Source organism: Chelonoidis abingdonii, chromosome 1 (assembly GCF_003597395.2).
Source record: "Chelonoidis abingdonii isolate Lonesome George chromosome 1, CheloAbing_2.0, whole genome shotgun sequence".
In the NCBI taxonomy this organism is placed as follows: Eukaryota; Metazoa; Chordata; order Testudines; family Testudinidae; genus Chelonoidis; species Chelonoidis abingdonii.
In genome coordinates this window covers 15,231,553-15,251,016 of record NC_133769.1, presented here as the reverse complement: position 1 = coordinate 15,251,016, position 19,464 = coordinate 15,231,553, and the positions used below count along the sequence as shown (strand labels likewise).

The following is a 19,464-nucleotide window of genomic DNA, read 5'->3' as shown; positions in this document are numbered from 1 at the left end:
CCTACTGGGATATGAGTAAATGACTTGCTGCTAATTGTTTTTCTCAGAAGGTAGTTGTAAGCAATCCCTAATCATCCATCCAAGCTTCCTTGCAGAGCTGGAAATGAGCTTTCTGTTATTACTTTGTTTCTTATTACTTCTCCAATAAAAAGGAAACTTTTCAGTGAGTATTAGAGAGGCTGATATGCCATCTCAATAGGCAGGCATGTGCCATTTATTGAGAAAGAAGTAAATCATCTCAGAACATTGAGCTCCAGCTATTTAGTACCTGGTGCATATGTGTGGTATTAAGATTAAGTCTGACTGTTTATCTTCACAATTGATTTTAACTCAGATTTTTTAAATAAAATAAAGTGTTTATAATAGGACTTTGTAGATAAATATGTTTTCAAGTAGCTTCCGGTGGTGGTGGTAATTTTTAGATTTAGTTAATTAAAACTGAATTTTAAAAATCAGATAAACTAATAGTTTATACAGTTTCTCTAGTAGCTGGTGAGTATCTGTATAGTACTATAAAATACGAAGTCCTATTCTTGTACCTGTTGCTCACCTTGAACAATAAAACTAGATTAGTTAATTTCACTTTGGAGTAATCGTGCTTGTACAATATCAAGTGTTGGTTTTCCAATCTAGCAGATCAAATTTTAAAGCAGGTATGAATTATTTTTAACAAATGTGCATTATCATTTTTTAAAACATTATGAGTTTTCTATATTAGGTTTTGTAAACATCCTGTTTTTTAAATATACAAATCCTATATTTGGAACCTAAACCACCACTTTACACAATATTACTGTCTTATTAAAAGGAAGTTTCATAATGAAATGGCATGAGAACCTTGCCAGTATCTTAGCACTCAAGTTGAGATGAAACAGCATTTCAGTTTTCTAAAATACTTTTATTAATAACTGTCTAGTTAATAGTCATATTTATTAGTGTTCTTATGAGTGGAAAAAAGTTCAAAATGTGGTGACTGTGTGTATATTTACACAGATGCTTCTGTCAGACTTTTCTCATCATCATATTGAAATGGCATGTACTCTGCTGGAAACATGTGGAAGATTCCTATTTAGATCGCCAGAATCTCACTTAAGAACAAGTGTTCTTTTGGTAAGATAAACTATAGCCATTTTGTTGTAGAAAATCATGTACTGAATTCAACTGTCATTGTGTTTTCTTTGTTTTGCAGTTTTGTTATACAACCTTATGGCAATAATGGCCATAACTACTGTAACATCAACTAATGCAAACTTTCATTAGATTTTATCCCCTACTATAACAACAGAGATTACAAATAGTGTTCTTCATATAAAACACCACAAAAATCTTTAGAATTAATTTATTGTGATCTAAAGCAAAAAGGAAAGTTTTCCCATATGAAATTGCTTCCACAAGCTCCTACTTTTAGAACTGAGTGCTGAGCTGTTCAGACGTTGGACTCTTAGGCCTGGTCTCTGCTGAGGGGGATTGACCTAAGATATGCAACTTCAGCTACGAGAATAGTGTAGCTGAAGTCGACGTATCTTAAGTCAACTTACCTCTCATCCTTACAGTGCGGGGTCGACTGCTGCTCCTCCCCTGTTGACTCTGCTTCCACCTCTCACTGCGTTGGAGTACAGGAGTCGACGGCAGAGTGATCGGGGATCAGTTTCACATCTACACTAGATGCGATAAATAGATCCCCAATATCTCGTTCACTATCCGTGGTGGGTAGTGTAGACATACCCTAAGAAGCAGTTAGAATCTCACCAAAGTCACTTGAGGGCTTGGCTACGCTTGAGAGTTACAGCGCTGGTGGTGGCTTTGCAGCGCTGTAACTTACTTCCTATCCACACTGGCAAGGCACATACAGCGCTGGTTGTACTCCACATGGAGGAGAGGAATAAAGAGAACAGCACTGGTGCTGCAGTGCCAGTGTAAACAGTGATTAATCTTACTATGCTGTAACTGACCTCCAGAATTTTCCCATAATGCTTTTAATTAAAGAACTCTTTGTTTTGTTGTGATGCCTCTCTTTGTTTTGTTATGAACTCAGGGCTCCCGGAGCTGCTTATCTAAAAAACAAACACAGCAATTGTTTGCTGGAGCAGAGGCAGGCAGGGAATGTCCACAGCTAGTGCTTGCTTGAGGAGGGAAACAGCACGGCAGGGGCGGAGTCTGTAGGAGCAGCTGCTTATCTGGTCTGAAGGCTATTTGCATTTAAGAGTGAATGAGAGAGGGGTGGGGGAAGTGGTCGGAATTTGCACTGCAGGAATCTGACACAGTGTCAGCTCCAGAAATCCACTCTGTCTCCCCCACGCTCCCTGTCACACTCCAGCCCACCACCCTCTTTTGAAAAGCACATTGCAGCCACTTGAACACTGGGATAGCTACCCATAATGCACCACTCCCAACACCGCTGCAAATGTGGCCACACTGCAGCGCTTTCCCTACACAGCTGTACGAAGACAGCTTTAACTCCCAGCACTGAACAGCTGCAAGTGTAGCCAAACCCTGACTGAAGATCTCTAGGATGCAGAGATTGTAGCTGTAAAGTGAGAAATGCAGGCTCCATTTCCATTCTGGTTTTTTAACTGTTTGTCTGCTGTAGTTCTTTGAGCTGAAACATGTTTTCTTGGATAATTTTGGGTTTTTGTATAGCTTAAAATTTAATTGCTGTTTAGAGCAATTCTAGGGCCCTGCAAATTTCTATGCATCAGAGAAGAGACTAAGGCCTTGGCTACACTAGACATTTCATAGCACTGCCGCGGCAGTGCTTTGAAGTGTGAGTGTGGTCAGAGCGGCAGCGCTGGGAGAGAGCTCTCGCAGCACTGCATGTAAACCACATCCTCTACGGGTGTAGCATGCAGCGCTGGGAGCCGCGCTCCCAGCGCTGCCGCCCTGATTACACTGACGCTTTACAGCACTGCATCTTGCAGCGCTCAGGGGGGTGTTTTTTCACACCTCTGAGCGCGAAAGTTGCAGCGCTGTAAAATGCCAATGTAGCCAAGCCCTAATTTTTAGAAGTAGGCTTTAAGTACTATTGAGAAATCTTTTCTGCCCAGTACATGCTGTTTTTAGGACAGGACTTTTCTTTCAGAGACACTGGAATGTGTTTTGTAGCTTACTCTTGAAGCCATAGTGGAGATAGACAAGTTTCTCACACTTTAACACTGTTACATCAGTCTGACTGCTTTGGCACACGACAGTTCCACTTTAGTGTCTGTATCTTTTATGATGTTGTGCTGACACAAACACTTAGCACTGCCCAGTGTTACAGTGTATATACCTCAATGCCTTTTTGACCTATGCAACCTGTTCAGTGCTGACTGTGTTTTCATATTTCACCTACAAGGATGGTGGCTTTCTGAATATCATGTTTATTGGAGAACTCAGTTCCTTATAAATATCCTTGTGATTTACAGGAAAGATTTAGAGAGAATTTAGTGTATTGGAAGAAAAGGGGATTGCATTTTAGTTAGAAGTGACAATACAGAGTCATGGGGAGAAGTCAGAGGATGAGACTGGAGGAATTATAGTTGCCTGGGGACCCAGTAGCTAGGAGTTGAGAAGTATTTTGGAATAAGTTAGTTCAGAGTTCATTAACAAGGAGAGCAGCTTGTTAATTGGGGTGGAAGGAGGTTGTGGAAATGATGGTGTCATTTAATAGAGGAACAAAATCTGAACTCTTAAATTTAAGAGAAAAGGATTAATGAAGATTGTGAAAGAGGGAATTGCAGTTATTGAAATGAATATGCTTAAAGCATGAAAAGAGATGTCACTACAGGCAGTGTTGATGTGAGGACAAAGGCTGGCAATGACCTAGAAATGGAGATAGATTAACTTTTTTCTTCCATGTTTCTGGTGTATAATTTTGAATTCTAAGCTGATGCCAAGATTTCAGGTCTGGAGAACAATTTTAAGATCCGGTTAAAGATACCAGATAACTAAGTTGTACATGATACAAAGAAAGATTCAATGACAAAAATCAGTAGGAGGAAACAAAATTGAAGGCAGGAGCTGGGCAAGTAGACAGAGGGCAAATAGAGCGAGTTGCGAGTTTGCCTTTGTTTATGTAGGGGGTTATACTAAATGTTATAATGATCCCTTCTAGCCTTCAGATCTATGCATCCAAGTTATGGGAGAAGTAGATGTATTTTGGTTTAGGTAATTTTAATACCCATTGATTTAAACCTTTCACTTGTAATATAACTGCATGTTTTCAGATTGTAACTTTTATCTGCTGCTATAAACTACAACAGATTTGTTTGTTCAGCATTGACTTATCAAAAAGACTGTTTTATTGTCAGGTGAATCAGCTAACAAAACATATATTACTATCTCTAAAGAAGTTTAGTACTCTTATGAAAAGCAGCCTTCTCTAAAGGCACTGTCTAATTAGGGTTTTCAGTCCAGGGTTTTAGCTCCTGAGTGCAAGGGGATAGTTCTTGATTTTTCCTGTACCTCTTATCCCATCTACTATTTTGCAGAGGAAGGCGGGGCCTTCTCCTTTTCCTGGCTCTCCATCGACTCAGTCGCCAGAGTTTAGGGTCGCTGGTGACTTTCCCCACTGAGTGCCCAACAATGAGAACTGGAGTCAAAGTACTGCTGCCTCTTGAGCCTTTCATGCAATTGCAGCTTTGAATTTGATTCCCCTTGTTGTAAGGGTGTAGAAGTGAAAGGAAGGGACTGTGAGTGAGAGAGTGGTGATATTTTGGGTATCATTCAAATAGATAAGGAGTTCTGTCACTGCCTTCCCCATAACCTTGGGTGCCTTTATACTGTGCAGATTTGTTTCAGATCTCTGACATCAGTAGCCTGCCCACAAGCACAAGGTCTCACCCTCACTTCCACCAGCTTAGTTTCCTTGCAGGGTGACATCAACAGTCCTTCCAGGCTTGAGTCTCCTCACTTCCATCCTCTGAGTTCTTAACTATCAGACACTCTGACTTTCCCTTCTGTTTCATAATTCCTGAAGGTGTGCAATTAGCCCTCCAGTTACCAGCTCACTTTTGCTCCCACACTGCACACAGTTAACACACCACAGACCTGCTTGGTAGAAATAAACAAAAAGTTTATTTAATAGAAAACACGCATATTTAAAGATGAAATAGTAAGGGAAGTTATATACAAGTTACACAGAAAATAAACATAAAGAAGTAACTTCAGATTTACACATCTATGTTAGATAAAATCCCTTTTCTAATACGAGTTACCTATTTCCTTTGAACAGTTTTTCCCAGAGTATCCTCTAGATATAGTTGGGATCCATCCTTCACAGAGAGCCTCCTGCTTTCAAGACTGTCTCTCAGGTTCTGGATGCCAAATCTCAGACACAAACTTGCTATTAAAAATGCTTTTTTCCTTTCTTTTTTTTCCCCCCCTTAGTCCATGGTGACTCGTGTATTCAGTGTGTGGAAATCCTCTGTTAATTTGAGAGCTGGGATGTTTCAATGTCTTTCCATTAACTTTTGTGGTCCACCATTGTCTCTTCCTGGCTGGACCAGGATCATTACTTGGAACTGGTTTTATGTAAACACCTGTAGGTGCCTCTCCTTGCTGTGAGGTATAGTTGAAATTGTAGTACAGATTATGAACACAGTTTTCTGTATGCATAAATACATAAATTAATAACCACAGTGTTTGTGTGTATATATCTCATAATGACCATCAAGTTCAGAACATTACAAACTTTTGTAAAAGACCTTAGTAGATACACTTATAATATAATAATACAGTATTACTGGTTGGTTCAGCTGTTCATTTCTGGAGTTTAAAACTTCTGTTCTCCCCTTGGGATGTCTGTAGCTGATTATCACAGTGGGTGTTTGCTATATACCTGTATGTGATTCCAGTTCAAGCCCTGATCTATTAATTTAAAAAATAATGTATTTGCATAGTAACACTTTTCTGTATCTTATGCTCAGCAGTAAAATGTGTCCACTTCCCCAATCTGGTATATGTGCTTGGAAAACAAAATGGGTCTTTTATCCTTTTAAAAACATTTTTCTTGCTATATTGCATCACTTGTAGTTAGTACAAGTTTACAAGTCAAGATAAATAAAATACACCTTTTGCCCAAATACACCTTTCTTGACTGCTCACCTTTGGTCTTGTCTGTGCTACAAAAATTTCCAATTGTTAGCTTTCCCACTGGTAACGCATACTGTATCAGTACTGAATGTGGTTTCACTGTAAGCATTGCCAAGGACAACCCATGTTCACCATTTCAGAAACTGTGGTTAAAATCTGCTCAGAATTGCAGGTGAGTAATTTTCCCTTGTTGTACACAGGTGGGGCTTGATGTGGGAAGTTGCAGATGGCAGAGAAGCATTTGAAACATATCATGAATTGGAAATATAGCAGATTAAGTAGATGTATCCACTACAAGCTTTAGTACTGCCTTACAGTAAACACAAAAATCCAATTTTTTACTTAAATGGTATTACACAAATTGGATTGTAGGCTTATGTTAGCAGTAAAGGTGAACTGTGAAAAGGATTACTATCAGAACAAATAATTTGGGGCCACCACAAGGGAAAATCTAATCGGGTTTAAAGCCTTTTTTAGCAGTATCTAATATACAGAATTGTGGCCTCTTGAGTTCTGATGAATATTTTTTAGCCTTAAGCTTTTCCTGCTGAGCATAAATTTTGTAATAAGATCTCCAGCTAGCTGTGTCTTACAATGATTGGCAGTCACACTACTGCTAAGTGGATCTTTTCCTACCAACCATATACAAGAATCCAGGTGGAAAATTGAAATGAGAGCAAGTTCTTGGAAACCATAGGACTAGATTTAAAAAAAATCTGAGTAGCGATAATGTAACCCACACACCTCCTGAGTGTGATGTTCTGTTCCATCTAGTGGCAGCAAGAGTACTTAAAGAGAGAGTTAAATGAGTCTGTTCTACTGCCTTAGCTTTTAGCTCATGGTGTAGAGGCTCATGCACTAAGCTCCAAAGGTCCCCAGTTCAATCTTGCCCACCGACCCTCGTCGGCGTTGCAATAAGGTAATTTTTTCTTTCCCAGGGGGAATGTTTTGAGACCTAATGTTTTCACTCCCTTCCAAGGCTCTGTGTCACAGTGACCAGCAGAAGAAGGCTGGAAAAGATTCGATTAGAATTGCCCACTACTGAGCCATAGGCGTGACAGGTTGGCTCACAAAACCCCCCCTGGAAGCTGCCAACTGATGTGCCAAGAATACCTCTGCTCCTGTTTTCTCTGCCAGCTTAGGAATCCAGCACCCTCTCTTGCTGAGCCAGACACTACCATCTGCTCCAACAAAGACCCAGGGTCTGAATTACTTGCCCCAAAGCTGCAGGTTTACCTGAAAACAGCTCACAGAAGTGTGCTTGTCTTTAGCACTCAGATGCCCAACTCCCAATGGGTTCTAAACACAGATAAATCCGTTTTACCCTGTATAAAGCTTATACAAGATAAACTCATCAATTGTTCGCCCTCTATAACACTGATAGAGAGAGATGCACAGTTGTTTGCTCCCCTAGGTATTAATACATACTCTGAATTAATTAAATCACTTTTTACTTATTAATTAAATACAGAAAGTAGGATTTAAGTGGTTCCAAGTAGTAACAGACAGAACAAAGTAAGTCACCAAGCAAAATAAAATAAAACACGCAAATCTATGTCTAATCAAACTGAATACAGATAAGATCCTCCCCAGTTCCAGAACACTCCCTTTTACAGGCTAATCTCCTTTTAGCCTGGGTCCAGCAATCTCTCTCACCCCCTGTAGTTACTGTCCTTTGTTCCAGTTTCTTTCAAGTATCGTGGGGCGTGGAGAGGCTCCCTCTTTAGCCAGCTGAAGACAAAATGGAGGGGTGTCCCAGGGGGTTAAATAGACTTTCTCTTGTGGGTGGAGACCCCATCCTCCCTCCTATGCAAAGTCCAGCTCCAAGATGGAGTTCTGGAGTCACTTAGGCAAGTCACATGTCCATGCATGACTCACGGTCTTTACAGGCAGAAGCCATTGTCCACATGATATCTTGTGTGTCTCCAGGAAGACTTCTTATGTGGATTGGAGCTTTCCAAGATGCATTGTTCCCCAAGTGCTTCCTGACCGAGTACTTAACCTTGCGAATTCCTTCCTAAAGAAGCTGACCAAATGCCTCACAAAACTTACTTAGAAATCAAGCAAGTATACAGCCAATATTCTTAACCTCAAGTACAAAATGATATATGTGTACAAATAGGATGAATAGATATAGTAGACCATAATCTTTACAGAGATGTTACATGGCACAGGCAGCACAAAACATATTCCAGTTATGTTATATTCCCATAAAACCTTACGGGAGATACCATCACAATAGGGTATGGGATTGACAGGTCAAGGCTTGAGACTAAACTTGTTTCTCATGTAGTAGCTCATTCTGGGCTCAGCTGACATTGTGGAGCTATCTCTGGAGATGAAATATTGTTGAGTCTCATCTTATGGCAAAGGAGTAACAAAAATAAGTAAAAACTGCCTTTGATATATATTGGTTGTGTTGTGTTGTCTCATAGTATGTCTGTTTTGTAGCTCATTCATGTCATAATTCTACTTGCCTTCACATCAAAGTCTATACAATCCTTTGGGTTGATGTGCAAGAAAATATTTGATTTCAAAGTGGAAGAAAATTGAATGTCCATTTGATTACTTTATTTTATATTTTACGTAAAGAAATTCTTCAAGTATCCATCTGAACTCAATTTTTTTTAATCTGGATAAATCCCTAGTGGCCACTTTCTGCTATTTGTAGAGCTGCTAGGGGCTTATATTCTCAGCAGAGCTCATATACGTTATTTTACAGATTGAGATGAGTTTTCATAGAGGAGGAAACTTTAAAAATGAGAACATTTTATATCACAATATATGCTTGGACTGGTATTTTCTGTTTTTTCTGTATTAGGGAGGATTATTTGTATAAAGCTTTCTTTTTCTCAGCATGGTATCACCTCCTGATGTGAAGTGCAACACAGAATTTGTTGCTATCGAAATAACTTACAGTTTAGTGTTTTGGGCTGTGAAGAAAGCAAACTCTTTATTAAATGCACGCACTTCTGGTAATGAAAAACGTGCTAAGAAAAAATTAAATCCCCATGTTGTACCTTTCTGATCTTGTTTTTCACTAAGAAATATTAGAAATTTGTCTCCAGATAATCATTGTTTTGAAGAAAAGGTCTTTAGTTATTGGACAGTCAGAATATTTTATCTTCTATGTCCCCTTCTAGCCTCAGTGATATCCGGGTATTATAAAAACACCTCTGAATTAAGCTATGTAGTGCCTCTGGGGTGTAGGTGAGTCATAGTTACCTATTTACAGATAGGGAAACTGTCTGGCACAGAGGGGGAATTTTACTTGCAGTAATTCAGGGAGTCTGTGGCAGAGCCAGGATTAGAACACAGATCTTCTAACTCCTCCTATGATTTAGCAACTAGACCTTGCTTCCTTTCTAATTGTTATTTTTACAGTACCAAAAGCATGTTAGGCACTTTACTATGGCACAGTCCTTGATCGAAGAAGTTTGTCTCTTAATTTTAAATGTGATGCAAAAAGTGAGTGCAACAAAGTGGGGCAGAGATGGTGAAGGAAAGAAGAAAGGAAAGATCATGGCTATAATATTATTACATGATTTCATAGGCTTGTTATGATGTTGATCCAGCAAAGGACTTAAACATATGCTTAATTTTAAGCACATGAATAGTCCCAGAGAGGTCAATGGGATTAATCACGTGTTCAGTGTTTAACATGTGCTTAAATGCTTTGCTTGCCCTTTATTACTCATGGGGGAATTCTGTGCCACTGCGCAATGCAGAATTTTGCAGAAATTAACGTGCACACAAAATTTAATTTCCCCTATAAAAATGGGCTGCACTGCTGCTAGCCACATTAGGGGCCACTGGGCTCGACAGAGCCCAGCTTGCACATAGAAGACACTGCAGGGGAGAGGGCGCTAGAGGGATCCTGGCATCTGCAGTTTCCAGCGTGCCCTGAGGGAAGGAGAGGGCAGCATGCAGGAAACTCTTTGCAAGCCTGGGATGGGGCATCAGGCTGTTTCTCCCTCTTGGATTCCTGTTCCCTGGGAGGGAAGGGGGACAGGTGTCTGGGCAAGGGGGGCCCACAGCTGGGCTCTGAGGAGGAGGGGGTTTGGGTGTGTTGGCTGAGGTGGGGCTGCAGGTGGGCTCTGGGGGGGAAGGGGTTGTAGGTGTCTGGTCCCCTGGCTAGGCTCTGGAGGAGAGAGGAGGGGACAGAGAAATAGAAACTAGGTTATCATAGTAGTTTCTTTAACTGTCTACACCCAGGGGAATTTTTGTGTGTGTCTGTATTGTTAGACATACTTGCTGACAGGTATTTTGAAGTAAATTACCAAAATAATTGACCTTGGCATGATTATATAGTGTTGTTTTGACAAATAATTTCAGAATTTTGCAGAATTTTAAGGTATTATGTGCAGAATTTTTAATTTCTTGGTGCAGGATGCCCCCAGGAATACTTTAGGCACATCCTGTGATGGTACCACTGTTCTGTTGTTTTTTTTAATTAGTTGTCACTTCAGGTTTTTCATTTTGAAGGCTCCTTTGTAACATTAATTCTCATTTTACTCCTGCATTGTAAGTAGGTATTGTCAGCAGGTATGATCAGCATTTTACTTTTGGGAAAACAGACAGGGACGTCCACAGAGGAAGTGTCAGAACTGAAATCAGAGTTCAGGAGCTTCATGTTCCCAGACTTGTTCTCTTACCTTACTCCTCTCTAAAAATGGGTCTATATTGTACATATATGTAAAGAGACTTCTCAGTCGATATAAATACTCCTATAATTCTAGCACAGACACCAATATTCCTATTCTTTGGTATCTGTCTTATTATTGGTATGTTTTAAAATTAGGTAGTTTTTCCCATTGTTCCTTCTAAAATAACCCCCAAATCTATAAAATCAGGACCCATGGAGAATTTCAAAAAATTATAGCTCAGTGAGCTAGTCCTGAAGCATTTTAAAAGGACTACAAGACTTGCTGTATTAATTAAAAAAGGAATAGACTTTTTAGTCTTTGCAGTGCAGCAGTCAACTTTCTACTTTCATTGATACAGACAACGAGTATTTTTAAGTAGCCATCATGTTTGTTTTTCTGTACTGCTGCCTACCTTAAGTTTTGCTATGTAAAAAGAGAGATTGAAACAAAGGCATTTGCAGAAAATAATATATTTAATAACAAGTCTGAAAGCACCAAGGGGTCTGAAAACCACCTTCTTCGAGTAGTGGGTGTTCGCGCCCCCTGCACCTCAGATCAGAGATTTTAGGTTGTAGGGTCTGTTTGGCCTGTGTGTGCTTTCCCCATCTCACACCCTTCACTGGGGCTAGATAGTGCTGGGCGAGCAAACCACCCCTTCAGTTCCTTCTCTTACCCTGCAGTGGAGCCTCAGCAGCATCCACATTGATAATATCTCAATTACATCTTACTTTCTGGTGCGAGTTAGTGTTAGTTCATAGGGTTTCCATTAGTTAGTGTTAGTACTCCCCTTTTTTTCCCCTGAACCTCCTCCCCACATACACAACCTCCTTTTTTTTTTTTCCCCCCCCTCCCTCTTGTTATTAGAATAGCTAATTCACTGTCCTTAGTTATTTTTCCTTGTCTCTTCCCTTTAGACAGAGCATGCCTGGCTCTCCCAGGTTTAAATGTTGCCTCTCCTGCTGTGAAGCAGTCCTGGTCAGTGATGGGCATTCTCACTACATTCACTGCTTCGGGGAGTCACGTATGCCTCAGAGGTGTACTTTCTGCCTTAAATTAAAATCAAGAGTGGGAAAGAACCTTGAGCTAAAACTCCGGCTACTAATGGTGGAAGGTTCACTCTACCAGCCCCTGATCCTGGCCCAGGAACCTGCTATACAATGGTTCCTGATTAGGCTAAGTCTATTGACTTCCTTGGCTCAACACACTCTGACAGCTTCGAAGATTAAAACTTTGAATTCCTCTCAAAAAAGTGAGCTACAAATCCCCTGGGTAGAGAGACAGTCCCTGACAAGGGGCACCAACTGGTCTCCAATTGGCACCCAAAAGGCTGCAGGTTCCTCAGGTGCAGGTATGGCCAGCAAACCTAAAGGCCTCAAAGGTTCCGGCTCCAGAAGATTGGTACCATCAAGTGAATGGAGTGGTAGAGAGAAATCCAGTTCCTCTAAATCGGTAACGACAGAGTACTGCAGGGCACAGGTACCGAGTAATTCGGCTCTGCAGAGGACCAGATCAACACCTTCTAGTCATTCATCGGAGCACAAGAGACCTCCAGTACCCTTGGCTCCTTCTATATTGGCTACTTCTGCTCATCTTACCTCAACGGTACTGCCCACCATTCTGGTACAGCAGAAATTTTGATTTCCTTGGGACTTGCTGGTTTAAGAAACGACTGAATTGCCCTTGCTTGTCACCAACAGGTTCTAAGTACCAATCACATCTCACTTCCCTGGCATGCATGCTGTATTTATGGAGTCTCCCTCAGCATCCATAATTGCTCCACCTCTGCCAGAAGAGGAGGAGAAGGAAGAGGATCACAACAATTTCTCTTCAGTCTCTGTTGAAAGCTCTCCATTTTATTACCAGGGACCAAGCCCACCAGAGATTTCTGCAGAACCAGCTTACGGCAACTGGAAACAGGGCCTGCGTTGTTGGTATGATTGATTTTGCATCCCTGCCCATCCTGGTTAATAGCCATTGATGGACCTATCCTCCATGAACTTACCTAGTTCTTTTTTGAACCCTGTTATAGTCTTGGGCTTCATAACATCCTCTCGCAAAGAGTTCCACAGATTGACTCCGCACTGTATGAAGAAATGCTTCCTTTTGTTAGTTTTAAACGTGCTGCATATTAATTTCATTTAGTGACCTAGTTCTTGTGTAATAACTCTTCCTTATTTACTTTCTCCACACCAATCATGATTTTATAGACCTCTATCCTATTACCCCTTAGTCGTCTCTTTTCCAAGCTGAAAAATCCCAGTCTAATTAATCTCTCCTCATACAGAAGCTATTCCATACCCCTCATCATTTTTGTTGCCCTTTTCTGAACCCTTTCCAATTCCAATATACCTTTTTTGAGATGGGATGACCACATCTGCACACAGTAATCAAGATGTGGGTATACCATGGATTTATATAGAGGCAATAGAATATTTTTTTGTCTTATCTATCCCTTTCCTAATGATTCCCAACAATTCTGTTAGCTTTTTTGACTGCAGTTGCACATTGAGTGGATGTTTCCAGAGAACTATTCACAATGACTTCAAGATGTCTATCTTGAGTGGAAAAAGCTAATTAGACCCCATCATTTTGTATGTATAGTTGGTATTATGTTTTCCAGTGTGCATTACTTTGCATTTCTCAACATTAAATTTCATCTGCCATTTTGTTGCCCAGTCACCCAGTTTAGTGAGATCCCTTTGTGACTCTTTGCAGTCTGATTTGGGCTTAACTATCTTGAGTAGTTTTGTATCATCTTCAAATTTTGTCACTTCACTGTTTCACCCCTTTTCCAGATCACTTATGAATACGCTGAACAGTACTGGTCCCAGTACAGACCCCAGGGGACACCACTATTTACTACTTTTCATTCTGAAAACGGACCATTTATTCCTACCATTTGTTTCCTATCTTTTAACCAGTTACTGATCCATGAGGGGACCTTCCCTCTTATCCCATAACCACTTACTTTACTTAAGAACCTTTTGGTGAGGGACCTTGTCAAAGGCTTTCTGAAAGTCTAAGTTCAGTATATCCACTGGTTCACCCCTGACCACGTGCTTGTTGACCCCCTCAAAGAATTCTAGTAGATTGGTGAGGCATGATTTCCTTTTACAAAAACCATGTTAACTCTTCCCCAACAAATTGTGTTCATCTGTGTGTCTGATAATTCTGTTCTTCCCATCTATACATCTCATGTATGTTTTACATAAACTGCCAGGCAGGAGCAAGATCCTTTGTACCGAAGCAGTGAAACTCTCGAATTGGTGCGTTCGCCACCAAATCAACATCTCAACAGCTTATCTCCTAGGCATACAAAACACTACAGTGGACACTCTCAGCAGGAATTTCTCTCAGGATCATGAATTGGAAGTAAATCCCTCCATTCTCCACAGCATATTTCTACATTGGGCAGTCCCAAAGATAGACTTATTTGCCACAGCCAGAAACAAAACAGTTTTGCTCCAGGGCTGGGCTGGGTCATCCCTTTCTCAGAGATGCCTTCCTCCTACAATGGAACACAGATCTCTTTGTATTCCTTTCCACCGATTCCTCTAATATCCAAGGTCCTGCTCAAGGTTTAAAAAAAAAAGAGAGTGCCACAGTTATACTCAGAGCTTCCATGTGGCCAAGTCAGATGTGGTTTCCACACCTTATTCTATTGGCAATTTGCTCTTGAGGCTGTTTCTCACTTCCTCTCTCAGAACATTGGCCAGGTCCCTCAACGCAATCTGCAGGTTCTCCGCCTCAAGGCGTGTTCCTCAATGGTTCAAAGGCTTGGAAATGACCCATTCCAAGGACTGAAAGGCGGTGCTGTTAAATAGAAGGAAGCAAACTACTTGTCACACACGCACTCAAAAGTGAAAGAGATTCTACCTCTGGTTTGACTTGAGGCACATGACTCCTACATTCTCTCCATTATCACTTGTGCTAGATTACATCCTAGAACTAAAAACTCAAGATTCTTTCTAAGATCTGTAAAGGTGCATCTTCCAGCCATCACTGCCTTCCATCATAAGGTAGACTGTTCTGTTTTCATTCATCTTACAACAAGAAGGTTTCTCAAGGGTTCGGGTAACCTCTTCCCACAAATCAGATGCCGTGTACTGACATGGGACCTCAACTTTTGTCCTCAAGTGTCTGTCTAGACGTCCTTTTGAACTCATGGCCACCTCCTCACTTCTACACTTCTCTAGGAAAACCACATTTTTAGTAACCATTACTTCTGCTCTAAGTGGGGAGAGATAGGGGCTCCGAGTTACCCTCACCCCTTACAATCTTTTTGAAAGATAAGGTTATGGTACGACCACACGCAAGGTTCCTACCGAAAATATCTTTGCACTTCCATATAAACTAGATTATCCACTTCCCAATCTCCTTTCTGAAACCACACTAGGAAGGTGACATTACACACACTCGATGTCAGGAGATCATTAGCCTTATATTTGGATAGACTAAGCCCTTCAAGAAGTCTCCCAGACGATTTCTCTCTACTGCGGACAGATCTAAGGGATCCTCAATCTCTTAAAAAGACTCTCTAGATGGATATTGGACTGTATTACCTATTGCTCTCACAATCTTCAACCTCCTTCTAGACTTTTCTGATTAGCAGGGCAAGACTACAGTGAAATAATGTAAACTATTCTTCACTTTGACTAGACCACTTGAGCTTCAGTAACAGCTTTTGCATGTGGGAATGAAAAAGTACTGGAAACCTGAGTTTTGATGATAGCTGGATTTGATGCTCTAGGTTACTATGCATAGGCAAGCTAAGAATTGGATACATCCTTAAATGGTGTGATTGATTACTATTTGGTTTCTTAACACGTAATCATCCAAAATTAGATGATCCCTATAGGCCCCGGGCCAGCTTCAGGAGTTGTTCAGACTATGTGGAGCCTGTGATAACCTTGGTATGATTTATATAATTTTGTTTTAAATATTGTATGATAAAATTCAATTAAATCTTAATATTTTTAATTGTGCAATACACCAGTTTAGAACTGCTTGTGTTCTTGTGTGCTGATGTGTCTATGTGTGTAGCAGGTTTCAACCTCTGACCCCTTTTCCCATTTTTCCTGAAATAGTCATGTACTGTGGTATTCTCCTTGCGATCTACTATCTTGTCATCCCAGAATCTATCTGCCAACACTGGAGTATACAATGGGAAATATAAATACCAGAATTTATGCTGCTGAAAGAAAGTAAATTTTGAATCAAAGTGTAATTTTTGCTGATTCTCACCATGTTGTAAAAAGTGTGTAAGAAGTCTTTACTGATTGACTGTGCTAATTTAAATAATATTTCAACTCATTTTTTATTTGTATTTCTGTAGTATCTAGGGGCATTAATCATAGACCAGGGCCCCATTGTGCTAATCACTGTACAAACACAGGATTTATGTTTAATAGCTGAAAAGCTTAAGTAGAATCATTATATGAATAATAGGAACTTTATAGGTTTCACTAAGATAAAACTTAAACGTCTCTTAAATCCTCTTCATATGATCCTTAGAGAAACATAGATGAAAATAAATGAGCTTTATGATGGTCATGTGGAACGAACTACTTAATTTCAGGCGTTCACCTGAGTTCTTAAGATAACTGCAAAAAAAAATTGTCATAATCATAGAGTTTAAGAGACCACTGCTCATCTAGTCTGACCTCCAGTATATCATAGGCCACTGACATCACCCAGGATCTGCACACTAAACCCAACAACGGAAATGATTCCAAAGTAAATGAGGCCCACAGGAAACTAGACTTACGTGCCACAGGCAGAGACTAGGAGGGACTGAGGTTCACCAGTGCTTGAGGGCCCTGCAGTGGCAGGGAAATGATTGAATTAGAAATACTCAGATAGTCCTGGCATGTGACTCATGCCCACACGCTACAGAGGAAGGTGAAAACCCCCCAAGGTCATTGCCAATCTGACCTGGGAACAAATTCCTTTTTAACCCCATGTATGGCGATCAGACCCTGAGAGTGTGAGCAAGAACCAGCCAGCCAGCCAAGCACCTGAGTGTGCGAGACTGCTCGGTGCCACCTCAGAGCTGTATCCCACCCAGCCCCATGTCCCATCTCCATTTCTGGCCATCCCTGATCCTTCTGAGGAAGGAGATTTTAAAAACCTCCCAGCATACATTGCAGGGAAAATAATCTCTTCCTGACCTCTCCCAGTTGCCAGCGGAAACCCTGAAGCATGAGCTTTAGGAACATCAGACATAAACTGGAAATTAGCCCTGGGGCTGTTGAGCTCTGCTGCCCACCATCACAAGCAACATCCTCGTAATTTATTTTTCTGTCTCCAGCCACCCATCAGTTAGACTATGAAGACTTTTGGTGTGAGGGAAATTTAATAGCTTAATGAGAAACATTTTTCATGTAAGTTTTTATTTGTTTCTAGGAACAAATGATGAGAAAGAAACAAGCAATGCATCTTGATGCGCGGTATGTCACAATGGTGGAGAATGCATACTACTACTGTAATCCCCCTCCAGCTGAAAAAACTGTGAGGAAGAAACGCCCACCTCTGCAGGAGTATATTCGTAGGCTTCTTTACAAGGATCTCTCCAAAGTCACCACTGAGAAGGTAAATCCATGTGAAATCTTGATGTGGTAGATGGCAGTACTTGTGACAACTCTTCCTCTTAAATTATTTATTACAAGAACAATAATTGTAGGTACTCATTTAGAACCTGAGAGTGAAAGGATGAATCATTAGTTAACTAATGCTAGGAAAGAAGGCTTCTGCTTGACCCATGTAAACGATTGAGGTTGAAAAAATGGGAAGAGGTTTTGAATTATCCAGGTCTGACATATGTTTTGAAGGATCCAATAAAGTTGGGACACAGCAAGTGACTGAGGGCAGGGTTGAGATTAATGTTTAATACTCCCAGGAGAGGAGAAACTGCTTCTGCTATGCTTTGATCAGGATTATATTAAAGACGGGCACACTGAGTTATTAAAATCAGAGGCATGTGCATGCTAACAAGGCAAGATATTTTAAGGTGAGTCAATGGGGATGTCCAGATAGAGTTCCAGCCATGATTTTAGTCTTCCAGGAAGAAAAGAGGAGTAGGTCTGAGAATATACAAGTCCCAGAAAAGGACACTGTGGTTTCTCATCAAGTCTCACACTCAAACTCTAAAAGGACACCAGTCTTGCTCTAAGATGTGTGCAGGGAGAGTCTACAGTATCTCTGGGGTATAACCTTGGATGTCTATTAGACCAGTGGTTCTCAACCATTCCAGACTACTGTACCCCTTTCAGGAGTCTGATTTATCTTGCGTACTCCCAAATTTCACCTCACTTAAAAACTGCTTACAAAATCAGACGTAAAAAAATGTGTGACAGCATGCTATTACTGAACAATTGCTTACTTTCTCATTTTTATCATATTATAAAATTAGCTGGAAATATACATATTGTACTTCCATTTCAGTGTATAGTATGTAGAGCCATATAAATAAGTCATTGTCTGTCTGTCTATGAAATTTTAGTTTGTATGGATTTTGCTGGTGCTTTTTATGTAGCCTGTTGTAAAACTAGGCAAGTATCTAAATGAGTTGATATACCCCCTGGAAGACCTCTGCGTACCTTCAGGGGTACATGTAACCCTGGTTGAGAACTACTGTGTTACACATCCAGTGCTGAGTGAATATGGTACCAAAGCATCTGGGAGAGGGGTTTCCATCCTCCCCAGTGTTTGCATTAGGTCAGACCAAATGTATTCCATACCTTTTTATAAGTGGTCTGGTTTGCTTCCTTTTATGCTTTTAATAGTACTAGGCAAAATAAATAACACATGTAAATAAATTAAGGATCAGATCCTTCGCTGGTGTAAATTGGTGGATCTTCGTTAGCAGCAATGGAACTCAACTGGCATAAACTAGTGGAGAATTTAGCCCTAAAAGTTCAGGGTATATTAGACTCTTTGTTTTTGTTCTGTAGTCTTCACTTTCCACATTAAAACAATTTCTATGTGTAGCTTAGATGTTAAGGTTCATGTTTGGTTTCAGATAAGCTTTACTTAAGTTGTGACTCTGTTTGCTTTGTTCAAGAGAAGTATTTTAATCTTAGTATTTTTTCAGCGCTGTTCCAATATTATAGTTCTGCTCTTCTGAGTCCCGTTACAAGTATCCATTAGATTTACTTCATTTGTATTTGGGGGTGGCATTTGTAATGACTACAAGATATAACAGGTTCCATTTACACATAAATCCACCCAACTTTGCCTACTGAATTGTTAATTGTATTTTACAAATCTTGTTTAGGTCCTGAGACAGATGCGTAAATTGCCCTGGCAGGATCCTGAAGTGAAAGATTATGTTATATGTTGTATGATCAACATCTGGAATGTGAAATACAATAGTATTCACTGTGTAGCTAACCTCTTAGCAGGGTTGGTGCTTTACCAAGAGGATGTTGGAATTCATGTTGTGGATGGAGTGCTAGAGGATATTCGCCTAGGCATGGAGGTAAAATATATTATAAGTTAATTCACTTGTTTATCAGAAAAATTTAAAATAAAACCTTTCTAAATAAGATTTAAAAATAGAAAGAGATTATGGAAAATGTTTTTCATTGATTATTTTTGTACCTACCTGCCACCTGCTTTCTTTAAGGTCAATCATAAAGTTAGAATAAAAATGAGAGAGGGTTATTGGGATAGTTACTTCATCCCCTTGCTATACTGAGATTGTTCCCTGTGCACTATTTATAATGCTTTTCTAGTCTAGCATTTA

The 19,464-nt window shown here is 40.2% G+C and overlaps 1 protein-coding gene across 3 annotated transcripts in view; it reads left to right on the top strand.

The window, feature by feature from the left end:
- The window catches only part of UPF2 (UPF2 regulator of nonsense mediated mRNA decay), a 158,205-nt gene that overhangs the window by 73,174 nt on the left and 65,567 nt on the right, over window positions 1-19,464 (top strand). For all 3 annotated transcript variants that reach the window (XM_032798299.2, XM_032798297.2, XM_032798298.2), the window contains 3 exons: window positions 994-1,110; window positions 17,124-17,309; window positions 18,994-19,197. In XM_032798299.2, coding sequence (XP_032654190.1) covers window positions 994-1,110; window positions 17,124-17,309; window positions 18,994-19,197 — 507 coding nt within the window. The remainder of the gene's footprint in view (window positions 1-993; window positions 1,111-17,123; window positions 17,310-18,993; window positions 19,198-19,464) is intronic.